Here is a 19926-nt window from a genome sequence, read left to right as displayed (position 1 = left end):
TTTGCACATCACCAAACCGCGCAAGCTCTGTGGGAGAGCCTACAAACTACATTCGAAAGTACTGCAGATCCATATCTGTTGTACGATCTAGAGGAAAAGGCAGGCCGAATCGTGCAAGGGGAACATGGGCTAGAAACATATGGGCGACATCTCCATGGAATCTGGGTCGAAATTGACCGATGCCAACATCAACCTGTGGATTGCTGCGACAAGGGGATTAGCCAACTTCGAACGTATGTAGCAACAAGACGGCTGTTCAAATTCCTAACAGGCTTGAATGCAAGATATGACGGGATCCGAAGGGATATTCTCAAGGAAACCCCATTGCCCTCAGCCGAGACCGCATACGGTCTGGTAAAATGAGAAGCTACGCGGTTGAAAATCATGCCGGCAGCAGACATCGATCTCCAGACCGGCGCAATCAACGATGGATCATCATCGGGCCAAGTCGGACACTGGTTCGCCGTCAGAAACCAGCCACCACCGCGACCAAAACAGCCACCACCACGAACCGCCGCGCAACAGCCCAATCGCCAAGGCGGTTTCAAACCCGACAAATCAAAATTTTGGTGCTCTCATTGCGGAAAACAAAGACATACTCGAGATGCATGTTTCCTCCTCGTTGGATTTCCGGAATGGTGGGATGAAAATCAAAAGGCTAAAGCTCGATTAGCCATCGGAGTCGAAGATAGAGGCGGATTATTTCTGCAAGGAGCAGGGAATAGGGAGATGACTAACACCCGTGGGAGAGCAGGAGATACCGGTCCTCAACCGGGTGGAGGCGGCAGGCCCGGCGAGGCAGCCTTCGTGGAGAAGAAAGGAGGCGGGTCATATGGAGGTAACGGATTGGGGTTGAGAAACCCCGATCCCCAATTTGATTTTCAGAATAAACCCCAAAGCATGAGTAATTTAATTTTTGGTCCTTATAGTTCAGAATATATGCAATATGACCCGGGAAAATTACAGTTAGGACCCCAGAAAAACTATATTCCACGTTTGACCCCAAAACTATCTGAAAGTTCCGTCTTAAGCCCAAATCGTTTTGCACCCTTGGAAAATATACCTATTGCATGCATTGCCCAGAGTAAAATTGACCCTAAGGAGAGTGAGTGGATTTTTGATTGTGGGGCAACTGATACTATGACCTACGATCTGAAAGATTTTTGTGAATTTAATGGGGCAACTAAAAGCCAAATTCAAACTGCCGATGGAGAGTTGACCGCTGTGGGTGGGAGTGGAACCATTGAAATATCCCCAACCCTGAAGCTTACAAATTGCCTTTATGTGCCCAAATTATCTCATAAACTTATGTCTATCAGCCACGTGACGAAAGAATTAAACTGTACGTTACTAATGCATCGAAATTTCTGTGTATTACAGGATATCAGGACGAGGAGGATAATTGGGCGTGGCACTGAGCGTCAAGGTCTTTATTATGTGGATGAGATTACTCAACAAGGTGGCACCGCGATGCTTGCTCACGGATCTACAAATCGGGAAGCTTGGTTGTGGCACCGCAGATTGGGGCATCCATCCTCGGGGTATTTAAAATTGTTTTTTCCAAAGTTTTCCCATTTTAAGGATATTACTTGCGAATCTTGTGTTTTGGCAAAAAACCACAGACAATCCTTTAGATCAAGTGATACTCGTGTTAAGACTATTTTTTCTCTAGTGCATGCCGATGTTTGGGGTCCAGCTCCTATTGTTGGTGATCATGGTTTTAAATATTTTCTCATTTTTGTGGATGACTGCACTAGATTGACTTGGGTATATTTTTTGAAGCATAAATCTGACGTTTTTGAAAAATTTACCCGTTTCTTTACAATGATCCAGACACAATTCCAAATCACGAACAAAATTCTTAGATCCGATAATGGTAGGGAATTTTTAAAGAAAAGGGGTTAGTTCATCAAACTACTTGTCCTTACACTCCTGAACAAAATGGTGTAGCTGAACGAAAGAATAGGATAATCCTAGAGGTCACGAGAGCCCTGTTTTTGGACTCAAATGTTCCTAAATTTTTATGGCCCGAAGCTGTTGCCACTGCTGTCTATCTGAGTAATCGTTTGCCTACAAAAATTTTGGGTATAAAAACTCCTTTGCAGACTCTCGCATCCCTTACTGATATTCCCCCACCTCTCATACTTCCGCTCAAAATCTTTGGTTGTTCCGTTTATGTGAATGTACCGAAACACGAAAGAGGAAAATTTTCTGCATGTGCAATAAAATGTGTTTTTTGGGGGTATGGGGTAAATCAGAAGGGCTATCGATGCTATCACCCGGGGTCTAGGAAGGTTATAACAACCATGAATTGTAATTTTCTAGAAAGTGAATACTTCTATCACACCCTACCTCGGGGTCAGGGGGGAGTGCTGTTCAGGGGGAGTGTGATAAAATTGGACCCCTCAGTTTTCCGATGCCACATCCAAGTATCTAGAACGTGGAACCAACAGAACAAGCTAGTGTCACTGCCGAGTCAGTCACATCTGCTGTAGAGCCTCCTCAACCGCCTTCGCCTGAATTGAGTCCTCCTCCAGTGATATCCGAGGTAATTCCTGAAACTAGCTCAGATAAAACAGTTATTACTCCTGACACTTTTGGTATAGACGAGAATGAGAATGCAGCAATTGATGGTGATACCGGCCGCTATATACTCCCCAACAGAACTACTCGTGGGGTCCCGGCTAAGAGATACAGTCCTGAGAGGATTAGTAGAAGCCGATATTCTATGGCGAATCTGGCTAAAGCAAATCTAACAGAGATGGCTAGGGCGTTTGAAGCAGCACTTTACGAAGAAGAAGAAATCCCATATACGGGCGAGGAGGCTATGAAAATTGCTCACTGGCGAGAAGCAATGCTAGTAGAAATGCGGGTTCTGATGAAGAACAATACATGGGAAGTATGTCTTAAACCTGATGGAGTTCGAACTGTGGGATGCAGATGGGTCTTCACTATCAAACGGAGGCCAGATGGGTCGATTGAGAGGTATAAGGCGAGACTTGTGGCCAAAGGATACACTCAGACTTATGGAGTTGATTATGCTGAAACATTCTCACCGGTAGCAAAAATGAGTACTATTCGAGTGCTCTTCTCAATAGCGGCAGTCAGGGAATGGCCACTACATCAGTTCGACGTGACAAACGCATTCTTACATGGGGAACTGAAGAAGCCCATTTACATGGAGCCACCACCTGGATTTGTTGGAGATTTCGAAGGAGGAAAGATTTGTAAACTAAAACGAACACTATATGGGCTAAAGCAGTCACCTAGAGCTTGGTTTGGGAGATTCTCTGAGGCAATGAAGAAGTATGGGTATGAACAAAGAAACTCTGATCATACATTATTCTTGAAGAAAAGAGAAGGAAAGATAACATGCCTCATCATCTATGTAGATGACATGATTCTCACGGTAGATGATGAAGAGGAAATAAGCAAGCTAAGGAAGAATTTGTTTGCAGAGTTTGAAATGAAGGACTTGGGATTACTAAAGTACTTTCTGGGTATAGAAGTGCTAAGGTCAAAGAAGGGGATCTTCATCAGTCAGAGGAAATATGTACTTGACTTGTTAACCGAGACATGACTACTGGACTGTAAGCCAACAGATACTCCTATGGTTCAGAATCATGGTCTGCGGATAGTTGAAGGAGCTGAAGCCACTCACCCCACGAGATATCAACGTTTAGTTGGGAAATTGATATACCTATCTCACACTAGACCCGACATAGCTTATGCAGTTGGAGTAGTTAGTCAGTTTATGCATGCACCTCAAGTAGCTCACTGGGAAGCAACACTGAGGATTGTTCGATATCTGAAAGGGACAGCGAACCATGGGATTCTATTCGAGAATCATGGACATTTAGAGATTCATGGATTCACGGATGCTGATTGGGCAGGGAACCCAAATGACAGAAAATCAACTGCTGGATATTTTACCTTTGTGGGAGGAAATCCTGTCACGTGGAGAAGCAAAAAACAGAAAGTGGTAGCCTTGTCAAGTGCAGAAGCTGAATTTCGAGGGATTAAGAGTGGGTTGACTGAGATTCTGTGGCTGAGGAAATTGATGACTGAGTTGAACTTAAACTCACAGAAGTCATGTAAGTTGTTCTGTGATAATAATGCGGCAATCAGTATATCTGAAAATCCAGTTCAGCATGATCGGACAAAACATGTCAAGGTGGATCGACATTTCATCAAGGACAATATAGAGGCCAAGACGGTAGAACTTCATTTTGTGAGATCTAAAGATCAGTTGGCGGATATACTCACGAAAGCTGTCGATGCAAGAAGCTTCCATGAGGTATTGGGCAAGTTAAGTATCGGTAATCCCATTACTTAACTTGAGGGGGAGTGTTAGAAAGGAAAATATGTAAGTAAGGAAAATAGGTAAGCAAGGAAAAAAAATTAATTAGGGAATGAGTATTATGGCAAATCTTGCCAATTTTATGTAACCCTTGGCCTATTTAAAGGAGACGTACCTATTGTAATTCTATAAACAAGTTGAATGAATAATACTCATATCTTTCAACACTGCCTTCTTCACTTTCTTCTATTCTCCTTTCCGTGGCCCTTTGTTTTGGACTTTTGATTTTTCAATGTTGCTCTCCGGTCTCCCTTCTTGCTCCAGATTTTCAAAATTTCTCATAAGGTTCTTCGTTCTTCCCTTCGAAGCGGTGGGAACTGAAGGTCGAAATGTAGTTGTTCCCTAGATTTGGAGTGTTCAATTGTGCTCACCTCCCTTTTGTCAGCTTCAGCCCCTATGAGAATTTCTGGTGTCATGTTCGGCGAGCTCAGGTTGAGTGGGTGGTGGCCTAGGGGCTGAGCAGCTAAGACGTCTAGTAGCATCTCATTTCATGTGTAGCCATTGGGGTTTGAGCAGATGTTCTCTCTCCCCTCACGTGACAAGATATTTCCATTTTTTGCTTCCATGCAAAGTGCCTTTATAAAGGGAGCCTCTGTTTCTTTCCCACAAAGATTGTCTTGGCTGGAATGTAGCACAAGAGACAAATCAGCGTTTGACCCCTCCTCCGTAGGGTTAAATCTCTCCGGATTGTTGACCCCAACGGTCATTTCAGGCTTGTCTACCGACGCCTTTGATGCCATCCCAGTTTCCGTCGGAGCTTGAGTCTTCTCCAATTGTATGTCCCTCCGTCATTAATCCCCTACAAGGCCTCATAATCGTTGTCGAAACTAATTTTTTTCCTCGTCGCCCTTTTTTCCGGAATAGGAGATAATGGACGGATTGATGGGTTTCTCAACCTCTTTTTTCCATCTTTGAATACCAGTGGCGAGCGTGATCGAGCAACTTTGATTTTCACCGTCATTTTCTTCTTTTGTTGTTTCTTCGGGTTATCCTCTTTCTTCGCCCCCTTTTCGTGTTGAAGGTAATGTCCGACTCCTTAATCTGGAGTGAAGCTGGAGATTTTGTCATTCGTTGAGCTCCTCCATCCCAGCCGGTTCCACCGATGTAACTGCTCCAGCTGTCGGCTGGCTATGTCAGGCGGTGGGGAAGGACACCGTGGTGCAGTCCCACGAGAGAGAGTTTATTTCACTAGTATTCCTAGTTTATTGTAATATGTTCGCACTCTGATACATTTTGAGTTATTCCCCGTTATCCAATATTTATATTCAGTTGCCCCAAAGTTCTTTCCCTTTCTTCTCCGCTTCTTTCACCCTCCCTTAGTCTTGGTAAAGCAAGCTTTCTATCTTTAGAAAGTGCGGTCGTGACAAGTTTACACAAATCTCTACTTATAGATATATTTAAAAATGCTCTAAATAGCGATGTTAAATTTTCTGCCAAAATTCACTATTTATGTTAAGATAACAATATTGCTACATTACAACTCCATATATATATATATATATATATATATATATATATATATATATACTCTCTGGTCCTACTAATTGTCACATTTTGCTATTTTTGTTGGGTCCCAGTAATTTCCCATCCTACCCAGAATTATTATTATAAATCGTACTATATATAATGTACACACACATTCCACTATCATAATTCCACTTCTCTTAAAAAAAATTAAACAATTTCTTAAATTCTACATTGGTCAACTATGAGACAATTGATGAGGACGGAGTGAGTAGCTATTAATGTAGTGTCTCGAAGTTTTGCGTCTTAAATTGCTTGAATTTTTGAAATTTTATGATGATTGTTTGTTTGAGAAAGTTTGTTTTTATATAATTTATTTATTTATGTGCAATTGTATTATCTAGACTAAATAATTTTTGGCGAAAATAAAAAATGAGTGTGTTTAATCACGTGGGACGGGTCCTGCATAATTTCTAACCTATTTCTCCTTATATGATTTATTTATTTATGTGCAATTGTATTATGTAGACTAAATAATTCTTGGTGAAAATAAAAAATGAGTGTGTTTAATCACGTGGGTCCTTGCATAATTTCTAACCTATTTCTCCTTATTATTTTCGACCCTTTTACATTATTGGAGAAAACTTATTTTTCTAAGATTTAATAAATTGCTTTGAGATTATTATCCAAATCAAATCTTACCTATTTTTCTATACCCGAATTTTTGACCCCCTCTCTTTTCTTGGACATTTAAAAATCTCCTAATTCCTAGGAGATAGAATTATTTTATGGATTTAATCAATATCTTGTGCATATCCTTCATAATTAAATCCAATTAAATTATACTATATCTTAGTAAATCATACCATATCTAATTCTTTCATTATCCTATTTAAATTAGTATTTGAATATATTCAAAGTTGTAAAAAATTAACCCTTTATATTAATGAGTTCATATTAGAATTGATTTGGTTTGCCTCATTGGAGTCGCCTAGCTCAATTTTCTTTCTATTCGAATAGTAATGCACTAAATATGCCAATTCTAAGAAAATTCAAGCACATTAAACGATAATGTTGACAATCATTGCAACATTCCAATATTAACATTAATTAAATTAAATGAAGGTTATGACATTAAAATTTTATTGCACTCATAACAAAATCCAAAATCACAAAAAAAAAAATAAAGCACAGAAATGGCCGCGCTTGCTCCAAGTTATTCCTAGTGAAAAATAGCAGACAACTTCCTCATGGTGCTTGCACAGGGGATGGAGCTTTGAGAGCAAAAGGATTTTTGTAGAACCAATATGCATTTGGAGTTGGAGGAAATGGATTTACAATAGACGGAGGCGATGATCAAGGAGAATAGGCAAACCACGGATAAGGTTGTGGAAAGTATGTAATTTTTGGATAGTGTATTCCATACCACGGAAAGAAGACAGTCGGAGGCTGAGTCGCCTCATGGGTGGCTACCTGGATGAGAAAAACTAGAACAAAAACATGGAGTCAACGAGAATCCATTTTCATGATCCTCATGTTTTTGTTTCTTGTAATACATGTACCATATGTTTCTGACTATATATATACATTGCAACTGCCGATCAGATCTTGATTATTTATGATATCTAGATAAATTTAATTTAATTAGGCTCTTCCACTCGTTGAAGCTTTTGTCATTACTTCGTTAGTTATTACTTTATTAGATAAGTAATTGACTATGTATATATAAGTTGACAATAAGATATATTAATTAGTTTAACTATCAAGATATTTGTCCAAATTATACCTAGGCTAGGATTGGTGATCATGCAAAAACAGTTAATTGTAAAATTGCATGTTCATTATTTAACTACTAAATCAATGTGGATGGATGAGCTTCTACATTTTATATTTTATAGTGTGTATGTGATTGACTTTACACTATTTACTGAGTTTATTAGCTACTATTTAGTGAGTGCATTAGCTGTTGACTTTTACATAGATGTTTTCCCTATATTGTAAATTGTGAATATAACAAATCAAAAATTTAAATTATCATTATTCTCTTTATTTTTAGATAGGCAAATAAAATTAAACTTAAAATTTTATTATGTTTTTCAAAATTTAATAATCTCAATCATAATTTATACTTACATAAAAAAATGAAATGTAAATAATGCTCATATAAAATATTTGTAAATGATTCCCACAAATGATGTACATGCATAAATATATACTCTCTCCGTCCCATAAGAATATGCACTTTTTCCCTTTTAGTCAGTTGCATAAAAATATGCACTTTCTAATTTGAAACTCTTTTCTCTCTAATGAGGTGGTATCCATTCTCCACTAACAATACTTTATTTACTTTTTCTCTCTATCTCTCTCAACATCTTTACTTATAGATATATTTAAAAACGTGCTAAATAGTAATCCCTCCGTTCTGTATTGGTAGAGTCATTTTGGTAGTTTCATTATAGTGGAAAATGGGGTCCACTGCAAAAAATGGTAAAAAGTGAAATGTGACAAATTTTGTGGGACGGACGAAAATGGAAAAATGTGACAAAATTTCAGGGACGGACGGAGTACTTTGTTTGCCTCATTTGTATGACAATGTTTTACTCGACTTATGTCAAAGTCAAATCAAATCATACAATAAATAAGAGAGTGATTTAATGTTACTAGCTTGCACACAACATCTCTACTTATAGATATATTTAAAAACGTGCTAAATAATAATCCCTCCGTTCTGCAATGGTGGAGTCTTTTCTAGCAAAAGTCAACACATTTCTTCTCTCTTACTTTATTTTCTCTTCATCTCTCTACTTTTTCATTTCTTAATTTATTCTTCCTTACTTAACTCACTTTGTACAATTTTTCGTAAATCGTGACGTCTCCACTATTATGGAACGGATGGAATAACGCATACACAATATATATATAGGGTTTTGATATATGCAAACCTAGATTTAAATACAGAAACGCAGAACAATATCATACGTAGGGCACTTTTAGGTTAGGTCATGCTAACAAAGCATGACCTAAAATGATCTTAGCATGACATTAAACCCAAATATTATAATATGACCTAAAATTGCTTAATTATGACCTTCCGTGTTTTTGGTTAATTATTGACCATTAGATCATCTAATCCTAGGGCTAAGATTTGGGCTGCATTTCTGGATTTAAATGCATTTTTATTTTGATCATCTCCCTATATATATATATATATATATATATATATATATATAGGGTCCCCTTATTCCCATAACACCTTCTTAGTGTAGAACTAGAGACTAAAGATTAGCCAATGGATTTTAAATTAGTGGTTGAGATTAGAGCTCCTAACTCTTAAATTCGTATTTCATCCTATGAATTAAATTGTTCATCCAAAGGGCATCTTAGTCATTCTGTAAATTATTGTAATTGGGTAAAATTGAATGTAGCGCAATTCAAGGGAGATTGTGTTAGGGTAAATCAAAAGTCACCCTTTCAGTCTCCCGCTCAACGTTTCATCTTCCTCCCACACTCTTCTCCCCCAACGCGGTGTGTCATACTCCCATTCTCTTCACTTATTCACCGATTAATTCCTTCCGTCGGCATTCTCCATCATAGATTATTTGTGGAATTTCAACAATGGTGGAGACAAGATCTACAAAACTGAACGGTATTTTTTTTGCTTAAGCATTTTTCTCAATCTACGAAAACCCTACAACCTTAACTCGAAAATTTTGGTTTTAGGTGAGCGGATGTTGCGCTCCAAAACTTCATCTGGAGTCAGTGAGTTCAAAGCATTTGTTTATTTTGTTTAGATTTTGTGTTTTCAAATTCTCGTATTTTTCAAATAAGTTCAGCGCATATGGTAATTTAGTTCATCCTTCATATTTCCTGATTTTGTGTTTTCAAATTCTCGGTTTGTTTTCTGATTTTGTGTTTTCTGATTCTAGTACAACTGTATTCAATTGGAAAACCGTTCTGGTGAGCTATCAACAATTCAGGAATTTTAATTTTGGTCCAAACTATGTCGTTTGATTTTAGTTCAGTAAAGTGTTCCGATGTAACTGAAGTTATGAAATTGTTCGATGAAGTATTTTGAACATAAGCAGAAGTATTTATTGGAAGAAAATGAAAATGATTTAGCTAATTTTATTTAATTATAAAATGAAATCTTTTTCTGCATATGATGAAGTATTTACTTCTGATTGGTGTCAGTTGGTGGTTTGTGAATGATTTATGTGTGCGATATATGAAGTGTGTTCAGTTTTAGATGAGTTTTTACTTCTGATTGGTGTTAATAGGTGGTTTGTGAATGATTTATGTGTGTGATATATGAAGTGTTTTCAAATTCTCGTATTTCTACAAATAGGTTTAGCGCATATGGTAATGTAGTTCATCCTTCATGTTTTCTGATCCTCGTTTTAAAGTTCAGTGCATATGGTAATGTAGTTCATCCTTCATATTTCCTGATTTTATGTTTTCAAATTCTCGGTTTGTTTTCTGATTTTTTGTTTTCTGATTCTAGTACAACTGTATTCAATTGGAAAACCGTTCTGGCGAGCTATCCACAATTCAGGAATTTTAATTGTGGTCCAAATACTGTTCAACCTTGATGAATGCAATAATCAGTCATGAATGCCTCAACAACAAGCGCATCACAACGAGTTACTACGTAGAGGAAAGCAAAAATAAGGACATTGATGTTGAAAAAATGATAGCATGTTACCTTAAGAAGAAGTGATGTTTTGATATTTGAAATCGGAACAATTTTTCCCACGTAAACTGTAAACCGAATAGTCTAAATATTCCTTTTTTATTAGCTTAAAGTAACCAAAACTGGTATATTGTGTAATACACTTGTTAGAGATTTTTATTAGATTAAAGAATATATTATGGAATTTTTATACTGAGGGCTGCGGAAACATGGTTTTACTATGAAGTAAATGTACTATAGTATGAAAAAACATTTTATGAATTCGATAAAATATGAATGATAATATAAAGAGATCACTCTATATTAAAAATTATTCATTCTGTGTAGATATTTATTCATCAAACCATCAGATTAGTTCATCCATCCAAAATGTAATTTGAATAGCCTAACTACTTCATTTATTATGACACTATATTCATCGAAACAGAAAATATATTCATCTAAGAAAAATATAAAGAAGTTAAAAAACTGAGACAATACATCAAGACATCGTGACGAAAGATATATCGTATTACTTTTTCTTCTGCATCTCCTTAATCTTTTTGCAATTTCTTGCATCATGATTACCAACCTCGCCGCATTCGGCACATTTACGACCAGGCTTTGCCTTCATCTTCATAGCTTGCTCAAGGCTTGTAAGAGGCCGTCTTCCTGAACCCTTGGTTTTGACAACGTCGGGAGGATGGACATCTATTTCGCTAGGGGCTTGAGATAGAGAGGCCACACGTGAGTGAGAGGGGGAATGAAGCCACCACTCGTCGGCGAAGGCATAGATAGGCACTGGAGAGAGATACAGTGAGCGAGATGTAGAAGATGGATGAGGGAGGTTTTAATCGAAAGTTTTCCATTTCTCGGGTGAAGTTATTTCATTATAAGATGAAATACAGTTATTATAAGATGAAGTGATTGAAACGACGACAATGTAGCAGCGACAGTGGTGGCACACTACATTGGTTCATTTTGAGCGAGAGAGAGAGGGGGGATGACCGGTGGCCTGCCGCCACTCGCCGGCGAAGGCAGAGGCACGAGAGAGAGCGAGGCAGTGAGCGAAGGATTGTTCGATCGGACGTTTGCTGCATCCGGCAAAATTAAGATGCGGGAGAAGGATTGTTCTATTTTTTCATTGAGACAGAGATTGCAATTTGAAGGAGAGCTTGTTGAATATCACGATGGAATGGAATTGGAGATTTAATTGATGGAATGGAATTGCAGAATAATCGCGATGGAATGGAATAACAGTATAATCTTTGCCATATTCACATGGCTTGAATTATGGAAAAGGTGATAACCGCTCAAGTTAAAATTACAAAAGAATCCCCCAGCTATATATTTTGAAATATTATAATATAATTAGGAAATATTTAATAATATTTGATTGAATTAATTATGACCACAAGATTATAAAAATAGGTGGACAAGATTTGGTCTCTAGTTCGGTCATTAAAATTAGTTCGACATTGAATACAATCCTATATATATATATATATAGGGTCCCTTTAAATGCAAATGGCCACCTAAGTGGCCATTTGCATTTAAATGTCGAACCAGAGACCGAACTAATTTTAAAGACCGAACGAGAGACCAAATCTTAAACACCCGATATTTAATCTTGTGGATATAATAAATCAACCAAATCTAAATTTTTTTAATGTTAAAAATTGGTTGAAGGGTGTAATTGGAAGACATCTATCCATGCGGTTATTAGTTCCCCTAAATCAAGCCACATAATTATGGAAAACATCTTCAGAATCTTCTTGTCTAATCAATGGTTTGTTTATTCTGCTCCTGATTTACATCGTGAATTATTTTGCGTCTCAATATGATATTACATTGCTAAACTAACGGAGGGAGATTCAAGACAAACAACCATGTAGAAAGATTCTCGATGAACACCATGTTCTAATATTAATTCTTGTATATAAGTGTTTGATTAACGAAGAGCTGCGGCGGCAAGTCGTGCTTGGATGAATTAGGTATTTTGAGCTTGCCGTTTTTAATATTCTTGATTTTTGCCATGAGATTGTTGGATGTGAGTGGCTAGATCATAGAGAGTTGCTTGATTCACTAGCGAAGAAGTACATAAGCACATTCCTAGAATTTCGCGGACGAATCAGAAGCCACCGCAGTCGTTATCTTCATCTTCTGGCATTGCACCGACGAAGAACTTTATTACGTGTTTAGTTTTTAGTAATGAATTTATTTTCATTTAGGATGAACAGTTTTAATATAGTACTGAACTGTTTCTATTCTTGTTTTTTACAGAAGTTATAAGTATCGTCCTTTTATTGCTATGATTTGGTGTTGTGAATAATGTTATTATTCCTTCTGGTTTAATCTAGTGATGTCAATGGGACTTTTGTTTGGAATGAATCTTTTAGTATATGGTATCTTGATTTATTTTGTCTTTGATCGAAACAATGAACTATTTTCCATTCTAAATGAACTATATACCATCCTGAATGAACTATTTACATAATGAGCTGATGTTTACCATCGAAACAATTGAAGTTTAGTAAAACCAAATAGATAATAAGTGTGAACTGAATAAAATTTCAAAAAACACATTTAAAATCTTATTCGATTGAGTTAATATACAACGAAAATGGATAGTGTATGCTTGAATTAATTTCTTGTTTTGACTTTTGCCAACAATGCATCAGTTTTTTCCCTTCATATGCAACTATGCGCCTGGCCTTGACATTCCTCTTTGCAATAGTCTTCTTGGCATCACACTTCTGATAACACACATATTAATCAAATATTCAAAATTTAAACCTTACAAAAAAATGTAATAACTTCATATTCTAATTTAAAACTTCCAAAAAGGTAATTTTATAACGTAACAACAATTTCATCTTATACTTTTATTATTTCATCTTATTATTTAATAACTTCATATTCTAATTTATTTTTTTCATAAAAGTGATTCAGATTTGAAGCGAACCAAATTTGAATCAAATCACTTCATATAACAATGTAAAAAACTATATCTTACACTTAAAAGTACTTCATCTTATATTGTAATCACTCATCTCTTTAATAGTTTGCATGAACTCCAAAAATTCAGAACCAAAATAGTAAAAAAAATGTAGACAACAATGGAATCATCCTAGACTGTAATCTAAAGACAACAATTGATTTATCTTACCAGTCGTTTCCTCAATTACGAGCAACAATCTTGGGTCCGGCCTACAGGATTGCCCACCCCCAACCTTTACACATACATCAGTTGTTTTACATGTGTTCAAACAATTGAAATAAACAAAAAAGAAACAATCAGAATTCACCACAAATACACTAAAAATTGAATCAAAATTTAAGTATGAAATTACTTCATCTTATATTCAAATTTATTCATCTTTTAAATGTAATAACTTCACCCGAGAAGTAGAAACATTTTAGTTAAAATAACTTCATCGTATTAGGAAATCACTTCATCTTATGTTATAACCAATTCACCTTATGCAGTTAAAATGAATCATCCTAGACTGTATTCTAAACACAACAATTGATTTCTCTTACCAGTCGTTTCCTCAATCACGAACGACAATCTCGGGTCCGTCCTACTGGAATGTCCACCCCTAGCTTTACACGGACATCAATTGTTTTACATGTGTTCAACGATTTCATTTCAAAAACTTGTCTAGACTTCACCAGATATCAAATTCCATCTGCATGTTATCTTTACAATTAAAAAAACCCAAAAAAAAACAATAAGAATTCACCACATACACTAAAAAATGAATCAAAATTCGAAATTAAAGTATGAAAGTCACTTCTTCTCATAATCATTTAAGTTAAAATGAACCAAATTTCAACAATCCAAAATAAGAAAATATTATCTAGGGCCTTCGAAAAAGGACAAAATCTAAGAACGTGATAACTACCTTTCAATTTCGAAAGTCTTGTTTCGACCATTGTGAATTTCGCCTTCTTCAGATAGGTTTTTGCGTGAATTATAAGTGGTGAAAGTTCAATACAGAATCCCAGCGGCGTGGAGAGAAAATTGGGCGGAGATGAATTGTGTGTTTGAGAGAAAGCTGAATAGATACCACAATAATTAATTCCTGAATTTTAGGGAACTCTATGTTGACCTAATATAGAATTACTAAATAACCCTTGGCTGAAGTAATTTCCCTTTGTGGTGAATGATGGAAGCTAGATGTCCCATATCTAATCTCATCCATAAAAAATATGATCCAATGGCTATATTTTATTCTCTAGTTCTACACTTAGGTGGCCATTTGCATTAAAAGGGACCCTATATATATATATAGGGTCATGATCTATGGCAAACACCTCTTAACCATATAACTAGAGAACAAATAATAGCCACAAGATCAAAAAAATCAAGGGCTAGTATTAATTTTTGAATTTAATGAGATATTAGTTCCCTCAATCACAAATTTACTCCACAATAATAAGGCGGGGGTATAATGGTCATTGCACATCCAAAATTAGGTTACATCATTGGCATTTGAAAAAGAAACCGCTTTCTTCTCTTCTCCTCCTCTTCCTTCTTCTGCAAAATAGTTCTCAGCTCTCCTACCGCCGATTCGTCCGATTGAAGAGGAATTCGATTGGAAATTATCAATATTTCGCGATTCAAGTGACTCTCTTTCCCCGACGAAGGAATCTGCATTGGTGTCTCCAATCATCACTCTTCCAGCAGCCAACAACACCGCCACCGTCAACAAGGCGGCGGCGGCGCTCCGGAAGGAGCTCATCGCGGTGATCAAGGAGAAGAAGGAGGCGATGGCCAAGGGCGGGCCGCTCTACGACATCTTGTCGCTCATGATCGTGGCATCTGACCCCGAGCGGGAACACACAGATCTATGATATGATTTAGCCTGCATTTCCTAATTTATCTTCTGTTTTTCTTAGTTTTGATTTCCTTTAATTAGGGAATTAACATTAGGTGATAAGCTATCGTTGCAATTTTTATGATGGGATGTAGTGTAGTATTTGAATTTTGTGAGATTTTAGCTATGCATTTCAGATTTAGCCCCTTTCTGTTTCTTCTTGCTCTGATCTAATTATAATATCAATGTTGAATTGTCCCAAAAATAATCATGCTAAGAGTGAAGAGTGAAGTAAAATCATGCTAAGAGTGATGTGTTTTGTAAACAAGAGTGAAGTAAAATAGTGATGTGTTTTGTAAACAAGAGTGAAGCATTATCATGCTAAGAATGATGTGTTTTGTAAACAAGAGTGAAGTAAAATCATGCTAAGAGTGATGTATTTTGCAAACAAGAGTGAAGTAAAATAGCGATGTGTTTTGCAAACAAGAGTGAAGTAAAATCATGCTAAGAGTGATGTGTTTTGTAAATAACAGTGAAGTAAAAAATCATAATAAGAGTGACGTGTTTTGTGAACAAGAGTGAAGTAAAATCATAATAAGAGTGATGTGTTTTGTGAATAAGAGTGAAGTAAAATCATAATAAGAGTGATGTGTTTTGTAAACAAGAGTGAAGTAAAATCGGAGTAAGAGTGATGTGTTTTGTAAACAAGAGTGAAGTAAAATCAGAATAAAAGTGGTGTGTTTTGTAAACAAGAGTGAAGTAAAATCGGAGTAAGAGTGATGTGTTTTGTAAACAAGAGTGAAGTAAAATCATGCTAAGAGTGATGTGTTTTGTAAACAAGAGTGAAGTAAAATCAGAATAAAAGTGATGTGTTTTGTAAACAAGAGTGAAGTAAAATCATAATAAGAGTGGTGTATTTTGTAAACAAGAGTGAAGTAAAATCAGTTTAAGAGTGATGTGTTTTGTAAACAAGAGTGAAGTAAAATCAGAATAAGAGTGATGTGTTTTGTACATAAGAGTGAAGTAAAATCAGAATAAGAGTGATGTGTTTTGTTAATTTAGGCCTCTTTTGTTCAAAATCTTATAAACTCATCCAATGAATTGTATAAAACCACACAAACTACGAGCCTACCAAAGATAAATTAGCGACAAAGATAAATGCAGAAACATAGGTCATTGTTCAATTAAGACATAAATAAAATCATCGAATGAATTAGGAGTTGCTTTGACAAAGAATGAAATGAGACTTAGTAACACACTCTAGCAAACACTTATTTAACACTCTTGTTTATTTTAACCAAGAATAAAATGTCCTCCGATCACCATCTAAGCAGTAACTCCTTATTTGGTTACACTAATTTGTATTGTCAAATTTATAATTATTCAACACTGAAGCTATTGCCACTGAAATTCATCCACAACATCTTGAAAACAAAAAAAATAATGGCAACTCCGGTGGGCAAAGTGCGCGTGGAAGCAATTCAAACAGTGGTTCCAACAAAGCCAACAGATCCACGACAATCGCGCAGAATCACGGTTTCACAGAATGCGGGATCGGCGGCGGTGCTGCAGCGGCGCTTCCACCTGCTTCTCTGCTACAACAAGGGCTCCTCCGAGGACTCCGGATGGCTGGTTGTTGGGCAGATTAAAGAGTCTCTCGGAAGAGTCCTGCAGGACTACCCCTTGCTCGCGGGCAAGCTGCGCTGGTGCGACGCTGATTTGGAGATCGTGGATTGATTCCGGCACTCGAATGGTGGAGACCAAGGCGGAGATGGCATTGGCTGGTTTCGTCAAAATGGAGGAAAAGAGAGAGGATGAAGCTGAGCTCGTTTTCTGGGGGATGTTCTTCAACATACCCCTCAATTCCGAAAATGCCCTTGAGCTATTATTTTTAACAAAAATCTGAAAATTTGTTTAACTTATAAGATTAAATTAGATTAACAAAATGTGTGACTGATATTTGTTCTCTAGTTATACACTTAATATTAGTTATACTTTGATCACTACCCTATATATATATATATATATATATATATATATATGGATGTATATATATATATGGATGTATATATATATATGGATGTATTTATTCCCTTTTTGTATCTTTTGTTCTATTGTTCTTTTTAATCTCAGCCCCACGATTTTGTCATCCGACGGTTAGATTGATGCCACATGTCATTTAATAATGCAGATTTTTAGTTGAATAATGCACACCGACTAATAATGCACCTTTATAGTGTAATAATGCAGATTTTCAGTTGAATAATGCACACTGACTAATAATGCACCATTATAGTGTAATAGTGCAGATCATCACAACCATCCAATTCAAGGATCCAAGGGGTGTGATTAAAAAGAAGCTTGGACTGAAAAGCTGCGAATGACCTTAACACACCCATATATATATATATATATATATATATATATATATATATATGGGTGCATTATAATGACAATCCCAATTTGTGTGATAACCCTATAACTAAATCTCCACCACACATTTTTAAAATATGTGGTCTAGATTTAATCTAACAAAACTATCATTTTATCAAATAAAACTATCATTTTTTCGGATATATTAAGGGCATAATTGTCATTTCGTTATAAAATTATCATTTTAATCCCCCTCCTTTCTCTTTCTTTCCTCTGTGTCTCAGTAATCCCTTCAGTCTTCTTCCCCATCACCATTTTCCCCCTTAACAAATCTACGTCACCTCAAGATTGAATTCGGTGAGTGTTTGTGCTTGATTTCGTCTTCGATCTTACCGGCGGAAACGGCGTATTGCTTTTCATATATGAGTTGACCGTTCGTCATTTCTTGGTCGGCGATCTGTTGCTTCGAGTCTCATTCTGGATTAGACGTATTGCTTTTTTGTTGGACTCAATTTTGTTGCTGGATTAGACGTAGCCCTTTTACATGAATTAAAATCTTGAGCCAAATAGAATACTAAAATGGATAGATGGATTGATGGTTTAAAGTTGGGGGTCGTCAGTTGGAACAAGGAATTGGATTAATTCCTTTGACGTTTTGGAGTAGTTAAGTAGAATGTAGATGGGCTACCTGGTTCTTTGTTTGTTTTGAAAGAGAAAAGATTGAGCACTCACGTAGGATGCATGCATTCTAATTTAATTAGATATAGAAGTATCATTGTATCAACTTAGAGTATCATTCTATCCGGCAAAACTATCATTTTATTTACTAAAAGTATCATTGTATCAACTCAGAGTATCATTCTATCCGGCAAAACTATCATTTTATGTTCATACCTACAAATCAGTAAAAGTATCATTGTATCAACTCAGAGTATCATTCTATCCGGCAAAACTATCATTTTATGTACTAAAAGTATCATTGTATCAACTCAGAGTATCATTTCAAATGGGCAGATGTGGAGTGGAAGCACGAGAATGCTTTTGTTAGAGTCAATCAGGATTATGAGTGCTTGGCGATGGAGCCTACCGATGCTGGTTTTCATATTTACGGCGGCGTTGCTCAGGTTAACTACTTGGTAGGATTTGATGTCACCAGGAAGACGGTGTCCTTCAAGTCTGCTGAATGTGGAAGATAGAATATAATTTTTTGTTATGGAAGAAGGTGTCCTTCAAGTCTGCTGAATGTGGAAGACGGTGTCACTAGTCTATTGTTCACTTAGAGTCGTATTAGTAACAAATTTTTGACAATAAGGAAACTAATCTTATTCTTAATCACTCCCTCCTGTAGTGACCACACGAACCACGAATTTTACTTCACTCTTATTCACAAAACACATCACTCTTGTTCAGAAAACACATCACTCTTATTCTGATTTTACTTCACTCTTATTCACAAAACACATCACTCTTGTTCAGAAAACACTTCACTCTTATTCCGATTTTACTTCACTCTTGTTCAGAAAACACTTCACTCTTATTCCGATTTTACTTCACTCTTGTTCACAAAACACATCATTCTTGTTCATAAAACACTTCACTCTTGTTCACAAAACACATCACTCTTGTTCAGAAAACACTTCACTCTTTTTCACAAAATACATCACTTTTGTTCAGAAAACACTTCACTCTTGTTTACAAAACACATCACTCTTATTATGATTTCACTTCACTCTTAGATTTTTGGCTGATAAAATGATACTTTTGCATTATAAAATGATAGTTTGAGGGGATAAAATGATAGTTTCAAATGATAAAATGATACTTTTGCATGATAAATTGATTGTTTGAGTTCTTTGGTTGGATAAAATGATAGTTTCGAGTAATAAAATGATAGTTTCAGTGGGTAAAATGACAGGTTCAGTGATAAAATGATATTTTTATTTAATAATGATAGTTTTAGATTTTTGGTTGATAAAATGATACTTTTGCATCATAAAATGATAGTTTAAGGGGATAAAATGATAGTTTCAAATGATAAAATGATACTTTTGTAATATAACTTAAAACAGAAAAATCTGAAAGAAACTATTGGCTTCGGATCGCAAAACACATAAATTGCGTGATACTCCTCAGCCGCTTCAGCAGCAGCTTTCTGAAGATCCGTGAGATAAAGCGAAAATCCCCATCCACCCCATCCTCTAGCACTACCGACGGTCTCTCTCACTGGAGATACCTTG

General features: G+C 36.3%; 1 protein-coding gene and 1 long non-coding RNA gene across 2 annotated transcripts; both read right to left on the bottom strand.

Annotated features, from left to right (window-relative positions):
• Nucleotides 1–13130: 13130 nt before the first annotated feature.
• Nucleotides 13131–14081, bottom strand: LOC121782369. Its single transcript, XR_006046401.1, has 3 exons — nt 14037–14081; nt 13663–13726; nt 13131–13249 (listed from the first exon to the last, which is right to left on the bottom strand). It is a non-coding gene; the product is annotated as an uncharacterized LOC121782369 (long non-coding RNA).
• Nucleotides 14082–16512: 2431 nt separating this feature from the next.
• On the bottom strand, nt 16513–18332 carry LOC121782039. The gene is made up of 2 exons (XM_042179743.1): nt 18083–18332; nt 16513–17218 (listed from the first exon to the last, which is right to left on the bottom strand). The coding sequence occupies exons 1-2, from the start codon at nt 18107–18109 to the stop codon at nt 16856–16858; spliced, it is 390 nt and encodes a 129-aa protein (XP_042035677.1). The 5' UTR covers nt 18110–18332; the 3' UTR covers nt 16513–16855.
• Nucleotides 18333–19926: the final 1594 nt, after the last annotated feature.

This window comes from Salvia splendens, chromosome 20 (assembly GCF_004379255.2).
Source record: "Salvia splendens isolate huo1 chromosome 20, SspV2, whole genome shotgun sequence".
Lineage (NCBI taxonomy): Eukaryota > Viridiplantae > Streptophyta > Magnoliopsida > Lamiales > Lamiaceae > Salvia > Salvia splendens.
The sequence above is the reverse complement of the archived record's forward strand: the minus strand, read 5'-3'. Positions and strand labels throughout refer to the sequence as shown.